The following is a 22171-nucleotide window of genomic DNA, read 5'->3' on the forward strand; positions in this document are numbered from 1 at the left end:
GACTTTTTTTTGTATACCTTCAGATTAGGAGTCTGTTTCATGTTTCTCCCCTAAGAGAATGGTTCCAGTCTCCAATTATGCTGCTAGAAGATATGGTACTCTAATATAGAAACAGAAACATGATGGAAGATAAAGGCCAAATGGCCAATCTAGTCTGCCCATCCACAGTAACCATTATCTCTTCCTCTCTCTAAGAGATCCCATGTGCCTATCCCATACTTTCTTGAATTCATACACAGATTCTGTCTCCACCACCTCCTCCAGGAGACTGTTCCAACGCATCCACCATCCTTTCTGTAAAAAAATATTTTCTTAGATTACTCCTGAGCCTATCACCTCTCAACTTCATACTATGCCTTCTCATTCCAGAGCTTCCTTTCAAATGAAAGAAACTCGACTCGGGTGCATTTACGCCACATAGATATTTAAATGTCTCTATCATATCTCCCGTTTCCTGCCTTTCCTCCAAAGTATACATATTGAGATCTTCAAGTCTGTCCCCATACACCTTTTAATGAAGACCATGCACCATTTTAGTAGCCTTCCTCTGGAACGACTTCATCCTTTTAATATCTTTTTAAAGGTGCGGCCTCCAGAATTGTACACAATATTCTAAATGAGGTCTCACCAGTGTCTTGTACAGGGGCATCAATACTTCCTTTTTCCTACTGGCCACACCTCTTCCTATGTCCCCTAGCATCCTTCTAGCTTTCACCATTACATTTTCAATCTGTTTGGCCACCTTAAGGTCATCACTTACAGTCACACCCAAGTCCCACTCTTCTGCCGTGCACATAAGTTCTTCATCCCCTAAATTGGTACCGTTCCTTTGGGTTTTTGCAGCCCAAAGGCATGACCTTGAATTTCTTAGCATTAAATTTTAGCTGCCAAATTTTAGACCATTCTTCAAGCTTTGCTAGGTCTTTCTTCATGTTATTCATATCATCCCGTCTAATCTATTGCAGATTTTAGTATCATCCTCAAAGAATCAAATCTTACCTGACAGCATTTCAGACACAAGAACAGAACCTTGATGCGCACCACTGATAACATCCCTTTCCTCAGAGCAATCTCCATTGACCACTACCCTCATGACGTCTTCCACTCAACCAGTTTCTGACCCAGCCCGTCACTTTGCGAACCATCCCGAGGGCACTCAATTTATATATTAGACATCTATGTGGAATACTGTCAAAAGCTTTGCTAAAATCTAAATACACCACATCTAGCACACGCCCTCTATCCAATTCTCTGGTCACCCAGTCAAAGATATTGATCAGATTTGTGACAAGACCTACCTCTAGTGAATCCATGTTGCCTTCGGGTCCTGTAATTCACCGGATCCCAGAAACTTCACCATTCTCTGTTTTAAAAGCATTTCCTTTATTTTGCTTACCACAGAAGTCAGGCTTACTGGCCTGTAATTCCCCACTTCTTCCTTACCTGCACTTTTGTGTAGAGGGACCACATCCACACTTCTCCAGTCCTCCAGTACCATTCTCAACTCTAGAGAAGCATTGAAAAGGTCGGTCAGTGGAGCCACCAGAACTTCCCTAAATTCCTTCAGCACCCTCGGATGTACACCATCCTGCCCCATCATTTTGTCTACCTTTAATTTAGCTAGCTCCTCTTGAACACAATCCTCTGAAAATTGATCAGGGTCTACCACTACTCCATCCCTATTTGTGTTTGTCTTCAGTGGTCCCGCTCCCGGCGCTTCAGCTGTGAACACAGAACAGAAATATATTAAACAATTACGCCTTTTCTTTATCAGATTCTACATATTTCTCCCCCTTCACTTTTGAGTCGCACAATGCCACTTTTGCACTTCTTCCTATCACTGATATATCTAAAAAATGTTTTGTCTCCTCATTTCACCGTATCGGCTATTTTTTCTTCTATTTGTACTGTGTTTCTCCGAAAATAAGACCTAGCATCATTTTCAGGGTAGGTCTTAATATAAGCCCTACCCCCAAAATAAGCCCTAGTCCCAGGATTCGCTAGCAACTTTTCAAACTGACCGCCACCCCCCCTCTGCACAGCCGAACCCCTGTTGACCCTCCATCCTTCTCTCCCGCTGACCGCGAGCGAGCTCTACCTTCAACCAAAGCAGCGTTGGGCCAGCAGCACTCTAAACAGGCTGCTTCAGTCTTGTCCGTCGGGGATTTCAATCTGCCGCGTTATTGCTGACATCATCAGTAACGCAGCAGATTGAATTCCCATGATCCAGGAAGCCAAAATGCTCTCAATGACGCCATCCATGTAGCCACGCATTCATCTCCAGGATGTGAGTGAAGTCTGACTTGGCCCTTACTCTCGACAAGGAGGATGGACTAGAATACCACCTGTGCACCTGACTGCCTCATCTTCTCTCCCATAGCCACAAAGTCACTTTTGATATGTTTGCAGGGGTACCTGGCAGTATCATTAGTGCCAACGTGGATGAGCAGCATCGGATAATAGTCATCAGGCTTGATAAGTCTTGGCATAACATCTTGGCTTTTGGTACCAGGCAGAACAGAATAAGCTTGAGTAAACCTGATTTAAGCTAGCAATGAGAGCGGATTATCCTAGGCTAGCAAGGAGCCATGGGCTTAAGCAGCCATTCAGCCCGATGACATCACTTCCACCTCAAAGATCTTGACGTTCTTTGATTTAAAATGGTCCAGTTATTTTTTTTTTAGCACTGCTTATCCAGCTCCACACCAGAAAAGTATACAGAACTGGCTTCAAGTTACTAGGGGGGGGGGGGGGGGGGGGGCGTATGAAACATTTAAGCAGATTTGTATGTATGTTGGTTGTGGGGAGAGAGGGATTGACCTAGAAGTTTCTTCTTATTCCTTCTGGGCTTCCAGTTCAATTGGAATAGGGCTGGGATCTTGCTACCATGAGCTTTTATTTGCAGCTGCTTAGGGATTTATCCACTTCTTTTCACACCCACCAGACAGGACTTAACGAAAACCTTGGCTTTCGTTTGTATTACAAATGAATTTAAATTGCTTTGTCACCTCCCTATCGCCCATCCATATCTCTGACTCCTACCCATCCAGATCTCACTCCTCCCTCTTCCTATGAGACTGTCACTGGAATGCTTTTATGTTTCACTTACATATACTGATATTTGTCGACATTTGCTTATTTCTGATCTTAAAAAGAAGGGTTACCTTTGAAAGCTAATCATAAAATGCATTGTATAGAAGTATGAAAAATCAAAAAGAATTTTAAAAAAATGCATTGTTAGTCCTTTATGGTTTTGTTTTATTCCTATATATTACCTTTAAAAGTGGACTAACAAGGCTACCATACCCATTCCCCTTCTTTGAAATCTTACTGCATTCATTCATTCAATTTATCCAGCTGGGTCTGCATTTCCATCTATGAGAGGTATTTCAAGCTAATACAATTTATAATCCCTATACAGTGCTCTCCCGGTGATTCGCGGTCCCGGTCTTTCGCAGTATTTTCTTGACCGCGAATGACCGGGCAGGAGAGGGCAACTGGAGCGTCGGTGAATGAAGGAAATTATTCACGGTATGCTCCGACCGCAGCTCCTGATTGGTAAGGCCCGACTTTAGTACAGGAAGAGGCGGTCGGAGCATATAGTGAGTGATTTCCTTCACTCGCCGGCACTCCGGCTGCCCTCTCTTGTCTCCCCTGCTAAAAACCATATTCGCGGTTTTTCAACATTCATGGGGGTTCCTGGAACAGAACCCCCGCAAATATCGGGGGAGTACTGTATATTCTACTCTTATACATACTTTCCATCTTATTTCTCAAAATGGAAACCCAAAGCAGTTCACATAAAAAATGCATAGATAATAACATAACACCTTTCTACAGCAGAGCTGCAAAGTAATGAACTGATTTCCCGGCAGTTTCGATTTTTTTTTTTTCTGTGAATTATGGGCAATAAAGAACAAATAGCTCAATTTAAAAAAAAAAAAAAATCACCATTATATTTAGTTTAGTTTGTTGACCTTCATTTCTGGATATTCAAGTGGACTAACATGGCAATTGTACCCCTTCATTCCCTGAATTACTTTTTCTCCTTTTGGTACCACTTTTTTTTCCCTTTGAAGTTTAGCATTACTCTATGTGACAAGCTGAGCAATGTTTCTGTCACTAGACATATTGATTTTACACTGATCTCGTCTTATGCAATTTATTTTCCAGGAAACTGAATCTGGGCATGGAATTATGGAAGAACCTGAACTGACTTTAATAAGCCTGAATGACAGCACTGTCACAGTGCCAGACTTGGAGCAAACAAAGCGAGAAGAAAACAGAGAGAGTGAAATCAATAACCTGACACATACAACTGATGACCCTGAATTCAGAAGTAGTTCCAGGGTAAATATTGATTACCTGCTATTCTTAAAGTAGTGGCATTTGTGCTGCTCTTAAGTTATAAAGACTAAAATATAAACCTTAAATCATTTTAAGAGGTTCCATTTAAGATTAGCACTTTGAAGACTATAAATGTTTCCTAGAGTAACAGATGAAGACTGTTAGGTAGTTGGATCAATACATTCAGTGGTTGTTGAATTGTTTTTTAGCTGTTGCTAGCAGTGATGAAGTATAAAGCAAAATCCTTGATTTAACGGGGGGGGGGGGGGTTGTAGCTGTGGGAAGAAATTTTGATATTTTTAGATTTCAATTTGTGATCACTTTAAGTGTAATTATGATGTTGTATGGCTTAATCAAAATTGATAGAGCTCTGACAGGTTGCACTTGCTTGATAAGAACATAAGAACTGCCATATTGGGACAGACTGCAGGTCCATCGAGTCCAGAATCCTGTTTCCAAAAGTGGCCAACCCAGGTCCCCAGTACCTAGCTAGATCCTAAATAGCAAAACAGATTCTATGCTGCTCTAAATATCTTAAATGTATTGTAAAAAATAGATATCATTCTACAAAAAAATGCAAGATAAGATGGTCATGCATGTGGGTAGTGTCATACATGGTGCCAAAATTAAGACACATCTAGAAATTTAGGGAAAAGTATAGATGACTTTTCCATTTGTAGGAGTTTTTGTGCTGTTTAATAATTACAGTGGAACCTTGGTTTATGAGCATAATTCGTTTCAGAAGCATGCTCGTAAACCAAAGTACTCGTATATCAAAGCGAGTTTCCCCATAGGAACTAAGGGAAACTCGCTTGATACGTTCCCACCCACCCCCACCCTCCGAGGCCAGCGGCGCTGCTCTACCCCCCCGAGAACCAGCATTGCTCCCCCGCTCACAAAGGCCCCCCCCCCCTCTTGCATGATCCGCCACCCCCCGCGATCCGCCACGATCTGGCATCCCCCACTCACCCATCCGAACACATTGCTTACCCCCATCTGGCACCGGCACCAATGCACAGGACATGCCAGTGCCCGAAGATCTGCCGTCTTCTTTTTGCTGGGCCTTGAGCATCTGCGCATGCTCAAGGCCTTTGAGTTCTCACTCTCTCCGGCAGATCTTCGGCCATCGGCATGTCCTGTGCGTAGGTGTCGGTGCCAGATGGGGGTAAGCAATGTGTTCGGGTGGGTGGATGGGTGCGTGGGGGATGCCAGATTGCAGCGGAGGGGAGGGGGTGGATCGCGGGGGGTGCGCTCGTAAATCAAGGCAAGCTAGGTTTCCAAGGCGCCGATTTTGTGAATGTTTTGTTCGTCTTGCAAAACACTCGCAAACCGGTGCACTAGTAAACCGAGGTACCACTGTACTTGATAATTCCTTTTTGTTTACAAAAAAAAAAATTATAACGCAAAGTTACTTCCTTCGTAGGCACACTCTCTCCCTTCTTCCCTTTGAGGCTAGTTTAGTAAAGGTCAATTTATGAAACTGAGGAGGCTCCACCCAGTCAACAGCAGCAGAATAGGAACTACCATGCAAGCCCAAAGGTGCTTTATTTATTTAAAAATGGATATCCCGTGTATCCAACAATTCAATGTGGGTAACATTAAACATACATAAAGCACAAGAAAACAAATACAATTTAAAACATGACAAAGACAACAATACATCTTCATCTTACAAACTCAGGATTTTGTAGACTTCAATCATATCTTCCCTCAGCTGTCTCTTTTCCAAGCTGAAGAGTCCTAACCGTTTTAGTTTTTCCTCAGACGAGAGGAGTTCCATCCCCTTTACCATCTTGGTAGCTCTTCTTTGAACCTTTTCTAGTGCCGCTATATCTTTCTTGAGGTTGACTTTGGTACCAAACTCCTTAATACCGATAGCTTTAAGGACCTATTCTGTTTGTACTATCATTGATGAAAATATGATTAATGTCAGCATCTCAGAACAATCAATGTGTCAAAGGAGGGCCTCATGGATCTGTCTGTGCAGCATCTCCTTGACAACTGCTGAATTCCAAACTGGAGGGACGTCAATGGATGAGCACATCCTTGTGGGTAATTAAGGGCTAGTAATGCTGATCTGAACCCACAGAGACCATTACTGCTCAGTTCCTTTCTGAAAGGTTGAACTCTTGTATATGCAGTCACAATACTGTCTCTGCTCTGTTTCTAGCACTGATGGAAACCGATATTCATGTTTTGATGTCCTCATACAAAGCTATACTATTTATTTGTATGGACCTTCTGACTGCAACCGGGCACCACACCGCCTCAGTTGCTACATTCTTCGTCAGTCCAATCTTTATTAATCTTGTTTAATTATTTATTTATCCTTTTCTTTATGTATGTATAAAATCTTCATTTACTTTTAGTCATCATATTTGTATTAATCCTATTAGAAAGAGGAACCTCACTTAGCTTAATAGTGATTAGTTCATCTTTACACCTCTCACGACATGCATGTTTCAATATAGAAAGGTTACTATAATAAATTTAAGGATGTGTGGGGGCCATTTTTAAATTATTCTAATGAATAATTTACACTTTTCCCAATTTTAATTCTTACGTGTGGATCGGGGGGGGATTTCTATTAATAATATATATGAATGATAAGATATTATATTCATGTGGTATATTTTTTTGTTGTATATGGAAATGGGAGGGGGTGGGGGATATATCTTTTTGTTGTATGATATGGTAGATTTTCAAGTGATATTGTATTCTAATTGTTTGATATTTACTGTACACTTGTTGTGAATTATAACTATGGATGAGAAACTGAAGCACTAGTAAACCGAGGTACCACTGTACTTGATAACCACTTCAGTTTCTCATCCATAGTAAACGTCTAACATGTTTCCGGTGAATCAGTTGGGTGGCTTTTCCATACAGTTTGCCCCCCCCCCCTTTCTTATTACTACAGAACTCCAGTTAAGTTTGTCAACACTTTGAATAACTTAGTTTGTGTTTTGTTTTTCCAGTAGTGCTCGGATTCACTTGTTTTTTTACCTTGGTAAGGCCTTGTGAGTGCTGCCTCAGTAGACTCTATTGTATCTAAACTTTTCTTTCTCTTAATTTTGCTGTCAGTTTTTCTGTGAAAAGCCAGCAGCAACAGCAAGATGCATCTCGCAGATCTTCATACTGTATGCAGTGCTTGGGTAACTCTGGTGGTATATCTGTCAAGGGTCATCTCCAGGGTAGTCCAGCAATGAAGACACATTCTCATCAACATCCTTAATGAGAAATCTAAGTTTGTGCTTTTTGGCACAAACATAACTGCTAGTGGACCTTCAAAACTGAGGGATCATTGATCTTCTTGGGGGTCCTGACAGATGTGCAAACATAGGGAACTTCCTACATTTATCACAATGCTGGAGAAGTATTCCTCCATATAGTGTTCTGGATTCAGGAGCACCAGTGTCTAGCTTTGTATGAGTTCTAAGTAGATCTTAACTACAGAAATTCCACTATATTATTGTGGATCACTTGTTCACACAGTCCTGTATACTATTTATTTGTATGGACCTTCTGACTGCAACCGGCACCACACCGCCTCAGTTGCTACATTCTTCGTCAGTCCAATCTTTATTAATCTTGTTTAATTATTTATGTATCCTTTTCTTTATGTATGTATAAAATCTTCATTTACTTTTAGTCATCATATTTGTATTCATCCTATTAGAAAGAGGAACCTCACTTAGCTTAATAGTGATTAGTTCATCTTTACACCTCTCCCGACATACATGTTTCAATATAGAAACTTTTCTTCAGGGTTGAGGCAAACGTTTGTGGGAGCAATTCAGTCTGATACCACAAATGTTTGCCTCGATCCTGAAGAAAAGTTTCTTTTTTTAAAAAAAATTCTTTATTCATTTTATAATTCACAAGTGTACAGTAAATATCAAACAATTAGAATACAATATCACTTGAAAATCTACCATATCATACAACAAAAAGATATATCCCCCACCCCTCCCACTTCCATATACAACAAAAAATATACCACATGAATATAATATCTTATCATTCATATATATTATTAATAGAAATCCCCCCCCCCTGATCCACACGTAAGAATTAAAATTGGGAAAAGTGTAAATTATTCATTAGAATAATTTAAAAATGGCCCCCACACATCCTTAAATTTATTATAGTAACCTTTCTATATTGAAACATGCATGTCGTGAGAGGTGTAAAGATGAACTAATCACTATTAAGCTAAGTGAGGTACCTCTTTCTAATAGGATTAATACAAATATGATGACTAAAAGTAAATGAAGATTTTATACATACATAAAGAAAAGGATAAATAAATAATTAAACAAGATTAATAAAGATTGGACTGACGAAGAATGTAGCAACTGAGGCGGTGTGGTGCCCGGTTGCAGTCAGAAGGTCCATACAAATAAATAGTATAGCTTTGTATGAGGACATAAAAACATGAATATCGGTTTCCATCAGTGCTAGAAACAGAGCAGAGACAGTATTGTGACTGCATATACAAGAGTTCAACCTTTCAGAAAGGAACTGAGCTGTAATGGTCTCTGTGGGTTCAGATCAGCATTACTAGCCCTTAATTACCCACAAGGATGTGCTCATCCATTGACGTCCCTCCAGTTTGGGATTCAGCAGTTGTCAAGGAGATGCTGCACAGACAGATCCATGAGGCCCTCCTTTGACACATTGATTGTTCTGAGATGCTGACATTAATCATATTTTCATCAATGATAGTACAAACAGAATAGGTCCTTTAAGCTATCGGTATTAAGGAGTTTGGTACCAAAGTCAACCTCAAGAAAGATATAGCGGCACTAGAAAAGGTTCAAAGAAGAGCTACCAAGATGGTAAAGGGGATGGAACTCCTCTCGTCTGAGGAAAAACTAAAACGGTTAGGACTCTTCAGCTTGGAAAAGAGACAGCTGAGGGAAGATATGATTGAAGTCTACAAAATCCTGAGTTTGTAAGATGAAGATGTATTGTTGTCTTTGTCATGTTTTAAATTGTATTTGTTTTCTTGTGCTTTATGTATGTTTATTGTTACCCACATTGAATTGTTGGATACACGGGATATCCATTTTTAAATAAATAAAGCACCTTTGGGCTTGCATGGTAGTTCCTTTTCTGCTGCTGTTGACTGGGTGGAGCCTCCTCTGTTTCATAAATTGACCTTTACTAAACTAGCCTCAAAGGGAAGAAGGGAGAGAGTGTGCCTACGAAGGAAGTAACTTTGCGTTATAATTTTTTTTTTTTGTAAACAAAAAGGAATTATATGTTTCAGCACATTTTACCCATAACTCTAGGGGCTATAGGGCAATAGTTTGTTTTTGATACATAAAGTAGTCATTTTTGTCTTTATTCAACAGAGTGGATTTCTTCCTTTCCTCTCGGAAGTGGACGATTCCATTTTTATAGAACATGACTCTCTGATTGATCAGTGTTCAGCTGTAAGGCCGTCATCTTCACAGCAGTTTGCAGGTAACAGCTTTTTAATATGCAGTATAATAGAGAATAGCAGTTAAGATACATTGGTTCATTTGGTCTACTCTTTTGTTTTTGTCTTGGTCTACACTGCTAAATTATAATCCATCTATCAGCTATTGAAGTTTGACCACTTGTAAGGTTTAATTCTTTATCAGTCATTTATCATCCTCTTCGGTTTTCTGCCCAGCTTACATCAATATTCACAATTTACCATCCTACCACCAAATTTAGCAGTAATCTGAAAAGCTACCAAAACTGTCAAACCTGTTATTCTAACATCTAGCTGTCTAAGTTCCTGTGACCTTTGGAGGTACTTGGGGATGAAATAATGTTCTGGAAGACAATTTGGAAATCTGTCAGGTTCACTGTTTCAGAAAATTGCAGAGCAGGCCCCACCCTTATTACAGGGATCCTATATAATATACATTTCATTAAAATATATTACTTTTCATTACTGTGCATTATATACATTTTTGCTTTTTTTTTTTTTAGCAGCTATTGGAAAAAGTGAAGTTGCTTACTTGTAACATGGGTTCTCCATAGACAGCAAGGAAATACAGTCACACTTGGTGAAGTCCTCAGACTGCTCCTGTGTGTCGGTGCTCTCCCCTAGCTACAGTAAGCCTTTTGGCTTACTGGACATGTACAGGGATTGCTGTCTACCACAGCCTCTCCCCTTACCCTGTTATTTTACAGCTAGAGATAATACTATTTATCTCAGAGGGAATGGAAGGGTGTGTAAGTGTGGCAGCATTCCCCTGCTGCCTACGGAGAACCCACGTTACAGGTAAGCAACTTCACTTTTTGCGGAGACAAGCAGGCCTGACCTGAATCATACAGGTCTGCATATCCCTGATGTGAATTATACATGTGGAGAAGGTAAGTGAGTGTCAGTGGAATCTGACATGAGATGGGAACCTCGCCTTGGGTAGATGCCCAATGAGAAAAACAAGTCCATTTTGATTAGTAGGATCTTCTAGTTGAAGGCTGTCTTGTTGCTAAGAGAACTGATTTCATTGTTTGGGAGACTGGAATATTTTCAAGGATGCTGTTTTCAATTTCTATGCAGTGAGGCTGAAGCTGATTGGATAGGGGTGAAGAAAATCAGTCCATTCTGTTGGAAGGAATGGGACCTCAGGGAAATTGGAGGAACATTGAGGAGGTCCAATAGAAGTGGGTACCATATCTGCCTGGGCCACTATGGTGCAATGAGGTGTTGAGATAACTTTCTATAAAACTCTGGATATAAGTGGGAACAATGGAAAGGCATACTGGAGAGATTCCATCCACCGGATGGAAAAAGCATCCCTTGTGATGACTTGATAGGCTGGTTGAAGTGAACAAAATTGATGGCATTGAGCATTGTCTTATGAGGCAAAAAAGATATATGTCTGGGTCTCCCAAAACTCGAACAGCCGATGAATTACCTTAGAGTTGAGAGACCATTCGTGAGGATTGAGTTTGCAGCTGAGTGAGTCTGCTATTATGTTTGCCTGCCCTGGAATGTATACTGCTTGCAGGTTTTCATTGAGAGATACAGAAAGGTATCAGATGTGGTAGGCTTCCTTGCAGAGATGCAGGGATCCTGAGCCTCCCTGTTTGTTGATTTAGAACATCACCACCTGGTTGTCTGTTTATATGAGGATCAGTTTTTGATGAATCCAAGGCTGGAAGGCTCATAAGGTGTACAAGACTCCTCAGAGCTCCAGATGATTGATGTGGTGCAGTTCTCTCAGATTCCAATGGCCTTGGATTTTGAGGTGGCCTAGATGAGCTCCACAGCCAGTGTTGGAAGCATCTGTTATGATGGTAAATTGAGGTGGAGATTGAAATGGGCAACCATACTGAAGAGATGAGTGAATCCACTACAGAAGAAATCTTTTGATAGAGCTTGGAGATTTGATGTGAGAGAGACTGGGAACATTGATAACAGTGGATGTTGAGGTGCCACTGCAGAGGATGCATTTGGCCTAAGAGGCACAAAATCTGACATGCTGGCAAGTGTGTAGATTCCTTCATTTGGTTGCAGAGCTGTATGATTGCCATGTGTCTCTCCTCAAGAAGATAGGCATATCTATTAAAATGATGATGTTACCTGTAGTTTGCTACCAAATGAGTATGATACCTATTTATTTTCAGGGGTCCTTTTATAAAAAGCTTAATAGCATTTTAACAAAATTTCTTTGGCTTGGTAAAACACCTAGAATAGCTTTAGTAACTTTGCAAAAATCAATTAAGGAGGGAGGGGTAAATTTTCCAAATTTCTATAGGTACCATCAAGCCTATATTCTACGTCAAGGTATGTATTGGATCCTCCCAGAACTTATAGATAATGCACCAGATTGGTTATATTTGGAATGGCGCCTTATGTTTCCCCTAAATTTAGTTCAACTTCCAAGTATTAACATGCCTAGAAGATACAGAGAAAATAAAATATTAATGGATACTTGGAAAACGTTGAGATTTATTGATAAATTAACACCTATCCCAATAAACAAATCAACTAATCAATCTATATGGATAAACTCCAAGATCAAAATTGGCGGAGCTCAAATCCTTTGGAAGAACTGGATTATTGTAGGCATTAGATCTTTAGATGATGTTATTTCAGAAGGTAAACTGCTGGAATTTTCACAATTGCAACATAGATTTGGTCTAAGTAAAACACAAAGTTTTAAATGGTTGCAATTGAAGCAGGCCATTCAGGTTGGGTTCCCTAAATGGAAAACATTGAATAATCAATATAGTTTAAAGTTCTTATGTTTTCAAGCAGACTTCCTAGGACATCAAGCCGCATTGTGGTATAAATTAATATCTGGATATTTGAATAAAAAACCAAAAAATGGTCTAAGAGATATTTGGAGCATTGAGATTAAGCATCAAATCAATGCATCTCAATGGCCACTAATTTGGTCTTGGAGAATAAGATGTACAGTGTCAGCGTCTATGAGACAAACTTGGTTCTTTTTATTACATAGAGCTTTTTGGACCCCTACACGTTTACAAAAATTAGACAGTTCTAAGTCTAATAGATGCTGGCACTGTAATCTAGAACCAGGGACATTAGATCACTTATTGTATCATTGTCCCTACATTAAAAGTTTTTGGAATTCAATTTGGCCACAAATTAATAAATTGATGGAAAATCATATATCAATATCATATGATACAATATTATTTGGAATGATGATGAGGAAAAAAAGTCAAATTACACCAGAAAATAACAAGCTTTTATTAATTATGACAGGAGTCGCCATTCAACATATAACTAACAACTGGAAGAATTATAAAAACCTAAATTATACATTTTGGTGGAATAAAATTTGTCATATATACAAAATGGAAAGAGCAATAGCAATACAAAGAGGGACATATACTAAATTTATAAAAATATGGGGGCCATTGACAAAATATTGTAATGAATAAATAATATAATTTTTCTTCTTCTTTTCTTCTTTTTAATAATTTTTGAGTGACACACATAGAGGGGAGGTAATGAAAATAATTTTTACATAATATGATATAATATGATATATAATATGCAAGGTATGATTGAAAAGTAATAGAAGGGTGGGGGGAGGGAGAGGGAGAAAAAATATATTTAGAACATGATCTATTAGATATAAAAGTGATATTGTGTATTTATCAATTGTATTTAATATGTTGTACACTTTATGTAAAATTTGAAAATAAAAAATAATGGGAAAAAAAAAAAAAAAAAAGAAGATAGGCATATGCCACAATGGTATTTATGTGAGCGCCTATGAATGTACATGAACCAGAATGAGAGATGAAGTCGTAATTGACAAGGGATTGTAGTGTGGATAAGGTGTCCTGGATAGTGAGAAGCAATTGATCCCTGGAATGGACCACTAGAAGCCAGTTGTCGAAGTACAGATAGACGAAGTGGCATCACTTACGAAGATGCGCTGCTACCACTGCTAAGCATATCGTGAAAACTCATAGGGCTGACGAAAGCCCGAAAGGAAGTACCTTGTACTAGTAGTGATGGGATAAAAATTTGAAGCGGAGGAATTGCCAGTGGAGTGGGATGAATGGGAATGTGGGTGTATGCATCCTTGAGGTCGAGGGTGGCCAGCCAGTCGTTGGGTCTCAAAAGAGAGAATATAGTTGACAGTGATATCATTCTGAATTTTTCCCACCTGAGGTATGCGTTGAATAAATAGAGATGTAGTATAGGATGAAAGCCCTGAGGGGACTAGGGAAAAATTGGAGTAGAAGCCTATTGCATTATTTTGCATTAGAAGGGCTAGCTCTGCTTCATGTAGTAGAATGTGGTGTTGAGGAGTTTGAGAAGGTTGAGGCAATTGTAAAACTTGGATTTTTGAATGAAAGTTGAGATGATAGCCTTGAGAGATAATATTCAAGACCTAGTTCTCCATTGTGATGGCTTGCCAGGCAGGAAGGAACTGGTTGAGCCGGCATCCTATTGGTAATTTGTCAAAAATTAGGGATGGATTTGAGAGCAGGATGGACTTGGCCACTTGAAACTTGCTTCCTTTCTTTTGGGCATTGTTTCTGCAAGTAAGAAGAGGTTGGAGCCTGTTGATAGTTGAGTCTACTATAAAGGAGAAAATGTCATCTAGGGTAGTACTGCTGAAAAAACTGTTGATGATAATAAGGTCTACGATAAGAGGTATTGAAAATCATTGTACAAAGGCATCAAGGTCAAAAATAAGAAATGTCTTCAAATCATCCAAAATACTGTTATCAAAACTAATTGCTGTAAATTCAATCACATCACTCCTCTTCTTAAGGCTGCTTACCGGCTCCCTGTTGCACATTGTATTACCTATAAAATTCTGCTTGTGTTTAAAATCCATGCTGCTGATACTCCTCCCTACCTATTTAAACTCCTGACTTCCTACTGTCCAACTAGAATCCTCAGGTCATCCTATCAAAATAGTTTTACTACACCCACCTTCTGTGAAATCATCTTAGACACAATCCGTTGCTCTAATTTTTCAGTGCAAGTTTCTGAACTATGGAATGCTTGGCCACTCCATCTTAAACTCCAGCCCTCTTTGGCCAAATTTAAATTGGAACTTAAAACATTTCTCAGATACCAATACTTCATCTCTGACCCTTCTTTCTCTCTCCAAAATCAGTAGTAGAGTGTATCTTTCCATTCTATTCCCTCCTCCCCCCATGCTTTCCTTTCAAGTTTTGTAGTTCTGCCCTTTCCCCCATAGTCCAGGCTCATCTGCGTATTCCCTCTCCTATTTGGCTCGATTGTAAGCCAATTAGACAATTTCTTTGAGCAGGATATTAAATCCTGAATAAACTTGAACTTGAATAAACTTTTAGACATCTGTTATTGTGAATCACAATGCCAGGAGCACTCAGATACTAGTGATCAGAGTGTAACTAGTGGTTTGAGACTAGAGAATAACACAGGGACAAATTTGGCCCCGTCCCATCCCGTAAGTTTTCTCGCTTTCCCTAAGCTCTCACTTAACTACACAAGCCTTGAACACTTATGATTTTAAAGTATTTGAAGCTTGTGTAGATGAGGATGGAGCTTGCAGGAATGGGGCTGGGACAGGAAAAGAACTTGTGGGTATGGACAGGAAAATGAGTTCCTGCAGGGATAGGGAAATATTTGTCCCCTTGTCATTCTCTATTTGAGACTTACCTCTGGTGCAACAGTGGCCTATTCAGGAAGATTTGACCTCGGAGGAGCTAAATATTAGAATCAGCATAAGAGAGTCTTGTGGATTTGTGGTGCAAGCTGAAACCATATTAGGTAATGGAAATCAGCTAAATAATTCAGCTTTGTTACATCAACCAAGAATTCATCATAATAAAAGTGCTGAGTTTTAATCTGTTGTTTTGACTTTGTATATCTGGTTTCTTTGCTGTTGTTTTTGTTTCTCTGGATTTTCAATAAAAAAAAATTATTGATAAAAAAACAACTGACCTTTATCCAATGAAATGAGAGCATTCATTTCATTGTTTGATTTTCAATAGATCTGGTAAGATTTAATTCAAAATTAAGAGTAACTGTTGCTGTTATATGACCTCTTAGATAGTATTTTGAAGCAATTTCTATGAAAATAATTTTATGCAGACACCTGCATAGAATAGTTGTTGGACAAAAAGCAATTCCTTCTCTTTTTTTCAATTACTCGTATTCTTATAGTATGCCAAATTAGGTGATTTTAATAAAAGCAGTTTCCATTTTTACACATTTACATCATGGGTCATATCTGTAGATTTGCTGAGAAATGGCAGCCCAGTTAAAACTTTAGTGCTCTGCATCTTACCCTCCCTCCCCCTCACACCTGTTACCAAGAGCCACTCTCTTATATAAAGCCTGTGCTGCAGTAGATAGTACATACTGTGATGAGCAATTTCAATTGAAGTGCAATAATCGGAACACTTATATTCTATATTCTATGATATGTGTATATTCTGATTGAAAATATGAAGGTTGGGAGGTGGGGGGGGTAAACGTATCACTAGATTTTTATGTAGTAGATATCAAAGTGCTATTGTGTAATAACTTGTTGAAATATATTATTTTGTGCACTTATTGTCAAATTTGAAAATGAATAAAGAAGGAAAAAAAAATAATAATCAGAACACTTATTTTCTCTATAGTAATGCAGCTCGATGTTGCATCTTGTCCAGGGAGTTTGCAGGAGGCATTTTTAAAGCGAAAAATGGATTTCATTAAGAGATCGTGCCAAAGATTGGAAGAAATAAAAAAGAGAGGAGACACTCCTGGAAAAATAGGAACTACCCATACTCCAACAGAAGAATCTCTGCTGCAGAGGACACTTTCTTCTAGTGGTAAGTTTGTTGAAAATGGGATCACATCCTTTCTTTAATACTGTCGACTATTGCAGGCAACCCTGCTGGGTGGAGGGGAGCCTTGAAAGAGAGAGAATTTTAAAGTATGTATCGGATCTAATTCATTTTAGTACTGAGAGACTGTGAGCCTAAGATCAAACTACTTTTATATTCTCTAGTTATAAAATTTTCCTTTTTATTAGGGCTATTGTATGATTAAAATTTTTTATTATGATTAATCTCATGATTAAAATAATTAATCATAAGTTAACTGTACTTCTGCCCAAGAGCTGGGATCTGGCTCCAGAAGGGCTCTTGGGGCTAGTGGAAGAAGCCTGCTTGCATTGTTGATGTTGCCAGAGACCTAGGCAAGTTAAAAAACACTGGAGGAATAGGGGGATGGGAACGAGATTACTGCTAGACCAGTGGGAGGGTGGGGGAAGTCAGAGGTACAGCACCAGCCCCACCCCTCGGCTGTTGATCACACTTAAAATAATTGCACAGAAAATTAACACTTTAGTTAACACAATTAATCAGCAGCTGTACTTTTCACAGTCCTCTAGTCAGACCTTAAGAAGGTCCTTCTGAGGTGCTGAAAATTTAATATCAACATGTTTTTTGATATCACAACATAGAGTAGAAGACTGAAGACCCTCCCTTTTTATACAAAAATGTAATTTTTTTGGTTTAATTGGGCGTTTCACGTTGGGCTATTGTGCTGTTTCTCTGTTCTGGAAATAAAAAAGAGATAATTTTTTTGACTCTCTTTTTTCATCTTTTTCAATTGGGTTTATTTGATTTTAAATTCATTTCTACATCATAGCATTAAGGAGGTGTGAATTCCTGAATGTTTCCTCTTAGCACGGCCATATGATTTGGATAACAGTTTTATGTATTTTTATTCTGACACACAGTTGCTCCAACAGCCTATCAGTTGAAGAAAGTTGGTGAGGTCAAAGTGTGCACTCCTGAGGACAGAAAATCTGTGGAAGTACAGATGTACCAAAGAACACTGAGGTAGGAAAAGTGCTCTGAGCAAATTGCAAAATCCAGATCATTTCAAGATCTGGATTCACAATCCTTGAGTTTTTATCTGTATTAATATCTCTCTCTGAACATATTTCTAATGCCTGCTAAACTTGAGTGCCATGTATATAAGAGATGAATTATCTACTTTTTCCCAGAATAATATATAAATTATTTTTAAATATCTATTATATAACATTCAAAAAATTCTCATACAGGACTTCAGAAGTGTCACTCAAGGCTCAGTTATCCTCTCATTGCCATGAGCTCTACATAAGTCGTGTATTTTTTATAAATATATTTTAAGTCAATTTTTAAATAATACTTAAGCATCAAGTCTGGGCCATCGACCTTGGCGTTAGGAGCATCAGTCATTATGGCTCCAGAAGCTGCATTGGACACTGGTGATGCATCAGCATAGAGGGGGATCTCGGAGGAGTTGCCTGGTGTCTAAGAGGAGTGCAGTGGCCTAAGAACCAGGGGAATTGGGTTTGATTCACACTGCAACTCCTGGTGACTAGGCAAGTCATTTAACTTTCTATTTCCCCAGGTATTTAATATTTCCTTGTCTATAATATGTAAATCACTTTGATTCTAACAACAGAAAGGCAGTATATCAAATCCCAGCCCTTCTCCCTTTCCCTTCCACCCTGACAACCAGGAAGGATTTGTCCTCATGAAGGGATGCCTATGAAGTGCGTCCAGCAGAGGAGAAGCAGCATCAACCCATCTTTTTGCCTAAAACACCCCTCAGTGTATAGCTTTGAGCTTCAAATTGACACCTTATTTTAGTGTTCATTCTGCCCAGTTATTGAAACCATAAAACTTACTTCAGCCTGTGCAAGAACACTTGTCTGTCTGTGGGTAACCTGTTGTTAAATCCGTAAAACTAACTTCAACCTGTGTCTGTCCCTAATTGTCCAATACTGTGTGTGTACAATTGTAACCTATCCTGGGCTTTTTTGAGAGGATAGGCTAGAAAATTGAATAAATAAGATTGCTTTCCCTTGAAGCACAGCACTGAGGTCACCGGTATCTTGAAGTGGTCTCCATTGTGAGGGTAACTTGCAGTCCTGGACATCGGATAGGGGTGCATAAGCCTGCAAAGAGCTGAGACCCAGCCCCTAAAATACTTGGGGTCTTTGAAGGATATGACTGCTCTGACTAATTCCCCTGTCTGTCTGTGGCAGCCCTTGAGGAGCAGCTCATGGACAGGTTCCAGGAGGAGATACTAAGGCTATGGCATCAAGGGTATTGATGCGAAGGCTGAAAATGGTTGTCCATCCTGGAGGCCCACACGCTGATCTTTAGTTCTTCAGAGGAGGAAGCTCCTCATGCCCTGGAAGACTCTGGTGCCTTTGACACTTCAGGTTGAGGCCCAATCATGAGGTCTGTCGTTTTGAGGTAGACAGATTTGGATGTCTCCTGGCAAGTACTTAAGTTGGATTCTATGTACTCCTGGGTGTCTGAGGAAGCACCAGAGGTCTTATCAGAGGAGGGGTCTATTGGTCTTCCCTCAGACCCTTCCCCCATTGCATGAGAGGCAAACATCTGCCCCAGAGGAGCATTTCTACACAGACTTGGGGGTGCACATGCTTTCATACCAACACAATTGGCTGATCAAGAACAAATCAGAGAAAGGGACAAAAGAATCAATGTGTTTGTTTGACAGTTCAGGTGCTGGGATAATTTATGACAAACCTAGTTTCTCTGAGTATCAGCCCATCACAATAGACTTCCACATTTCTCCTGCAGCAACGGGTCAACATTCTGATGTCAGTGGTTGCAGAGATGCTACAGTTAACAGCTCTGTGGATGTTGAGAATGGCCTCGGCTATCCATATCACTCCTCATAGCATGCCTCAGTTTGAGGCAGGCTGAAGTGGACATCGTCTTCTCAATGATTGCAGGCCAGACAGAACCTTCAGGATGTAATATCTGTCATGACTTCTATCAAGGAGTATCTGTTTGGTTGGCAGTTCTTTCCAGTTTGACCAAGTGCATACCTTTCCAAATTCCTCAGATTCAAAAAGACTTGAATGATGAATGCAAATGACCTGGGATGGGGATCCTCATAGATAGACTTCACACAGAAGGTCTGTGGCCTGCTCAAGAGAAACTTCACCAGAAAAAAGCTCCTGAAACTAAGAGCAATTGAAATGCTTCAAAAGCTTTCAGAGATCAGTTGGTAAACAGGATTATTCTAATCTAGACAAACAATCAGATTGTGGTGTGTTACATTAACAAGCAGGGAGGCACAGAATTGTACCTGTTGTGTCAGCAAGCACGGAGGATGTGGAAGTGGGCCCAAGGGATTTCAATCATGGCCACATGGGGAAAGACAACAGTCTGATAGACAGGTTGTTGGGTCTTGTAATCTTTCGAGAGTGTGGAACTTCATTTTGCCCCTTACCTCAACAAGAAAGGACCTCCTATTCTACTTCAGTCTAGTGTTGTGGCAAACTAGTGTTGGATGCCTTTTCTACGACATTGGGGGAAGGATCTTCTTTATGCATGTTCTATGCTTCTCATGGCAAAAACTCTTGAAACTCAAGCACAATTGAGGAACCACCTAATCACATCTTATTGGCAAGGATAGATGTAGTTCCCTCTTCATCTGAAGATTCATGGAGATTGGAGTGCTTCTCAGCTCTCATCACTGAGGAAGGGGGGGAACCCTTCTACATCCTGACCTCTAGTCCCTAGCCACCACAGCTTAGATATTAAGAGGGTAGTAGTGGATTCCATGAACTTGCCAGTGTCTCGGGTTTTTCTGGATTCCAGGAAAGATTCTACTAGGAAATTTTATTGTTTTAAGGGAAAGAGTTTTGCCATTTCATGTAAGGAAGAGGCACTAGATCCCTTCTATCCTATCCAGAAACTGCTTCTACATATCTTGTAATCCGACCTCAAGACAAACTCGGTAAGGATTCAGCTTCATGCACTTGGCACTAATCATCATCACTTGAAAGGTAAACCATCTTTGCTCAGCCCTTAGTTCTTTGCTTCATTCCAGTCCTTAAAGCCTCCCATCAAAGCCCTTGCAGTGTCATCAGATCTCAATGCTTTTACCCAGCTGATGAAAGTTCCTTTTGAGCAGCTGGACGCCTTCATCTGGAAAGTCCTGTTTTTGGTGGTGGTCACTTCTGCCTGCAGGGTTAGTGAGCTCTAGGCCCTAGTATCTGACCTGTTTTATACTAAGGTTTTGAACAACGCACATCCTAATTTTCATCATAACCAGTTAGTTATTCTAGTGACATTCTTCCTGTAGCCTCTTGCCCACAAATGTGAACGTTGCCTGCACACTTTGGACTGTAAGAGAGCCTAGAATGCCTATCTGGAATAGACTAAAGCCCTTATAAAGTCCATCCAGCTTTGTTTCTTTAGACCCAAACAGGATGGAGGGGGAGGGGGCTGCCATTGATAAATGCACTCTTTCTAATTGGCTAGCAAACTGCATTTCATTTACATATGTTAAGGCAGGTAGCTAGGAATTCCCATATGTAAGAATAGTTTCATTCTGCTTGTTTCAAAGAAAAATGCTACTCATCTGTAGCAGGTGCTCTCTGAAGACAGTAAGATGGTTTATGCTTTGTTAAAATTTAAAGATAATACCCTTCCTGAAAGTGTCACAGGGTGGTTTACAATACAGTAAAATAGAACCTAGAAAAGAATGCCAATGATGTAAAGGAAAGAAATCATTTGTACCATAGGGAAAGAAGCAAGATAAGATGAATGTTTTTACATACCCACCCACTAGTGCTGCCTGATTTAGGGAAAAAATTTCCAATTCGATTTGAAACAGGAAGTTACTTCAGAAGGAAGGACTTGGTAGAGGGAAAGCCCAATAGCAGGCCTGAATCAGTAAGTCTGGTTTAAAAAAAAAATAAAAACAAGATCAAATTGATTCAGCCAAATTGAATTGGTGAATTGATTTGAATCGGGCAGCTCTACCATCCACTTTCCCTGGAGTTGAATTTGATCAGCTGTACATATTAGTCTGAGCTGGTCTGATGCAACAGGCAGGAAGATATGTGGTTATGAGGTACGATGCTGCCAACAGCTTATAGAAGGTGAGTAGCATTCCTGCACAGGCTCCAACAGATGATGCCATTCACATAAAAGAATATTCAATCCTGCTATCCTCAGAGAAAGTATACTAGAGATGAATAACTTTGTTTTATTGCATTGCAGGTTATATAATCAATTAAATGAAGTAAAGACCAGGAAAGATGAGCAAGCAAGGCAAGATTCCTATGCTAAGAACAGGGAAAAGGCAAAAGAATTTAAAAAGGTAACCAATTTGACTCCTGAAATTTGAGATTATACAACTAATGCTTACTTTCTCGTATAATGTAGTAGCTCATCTTTCAACTTGTAACTTAAAGCTCTAGTTGTCCTTATGTAAAATGCTCATCTGTTTTGTTTTTATTTGAAAAGGATATTGTGTGTCAGCTAGTATACATTACTCTATACAGCAGCCAATTGAGGGAGAAGTTAAATT

At 39.6% G+C, this 22171-nt stretch overlaps 1 protein-coding gene across 4 annotated transcripts in view; it reads left to right on the forward strand.

The window, feature by feature from the left end:
- Window positions 1-22171, forward strand: part of CEP295 (centrosomal protein 295) — a 161685-nt gene that overhangs the window by 135200 nt on the left and 4314 nt on the right. For all 4 annotated transcript variants that reach the window (XM_033950484.1, XM_033950485.1, XM_033950483.1 and 1 more), the window contains 5 exons: window positions 4174-4350; window positions 9708-9819; window positions 16450-16641; window positions 17556-17658; window positions 21862-21961. In XM_033950484.1, coding sequence (XP_033806375.1) covers window positions 4174-4350; window positions 9708-9819; window positions 16450-16641; window positions 17556-17658; window positions 21862-21961 — 684 coding nt within the window. The remainder of the gene's footprint in view (window positions 1-4173; window positions 4351-9707; window positions 9820-16449; window positions 16642-17555; window positions 17659-21861; window positions 21962-22171) is intronic.

Source organism: Geotrypetes seraphini, chromosome 6 (assembly GCF_902459505.1).
Source record: "Geotrypetes seraphini chromosome 6, aGeoSer1.1, whole genome shotgun sequence".
NCBI lineage: Eukaryota > Metazoa > Chordata > Amphibia > Gymnophiona > Dermophiidae > Geotrypetes > Geotrypetes seraphini.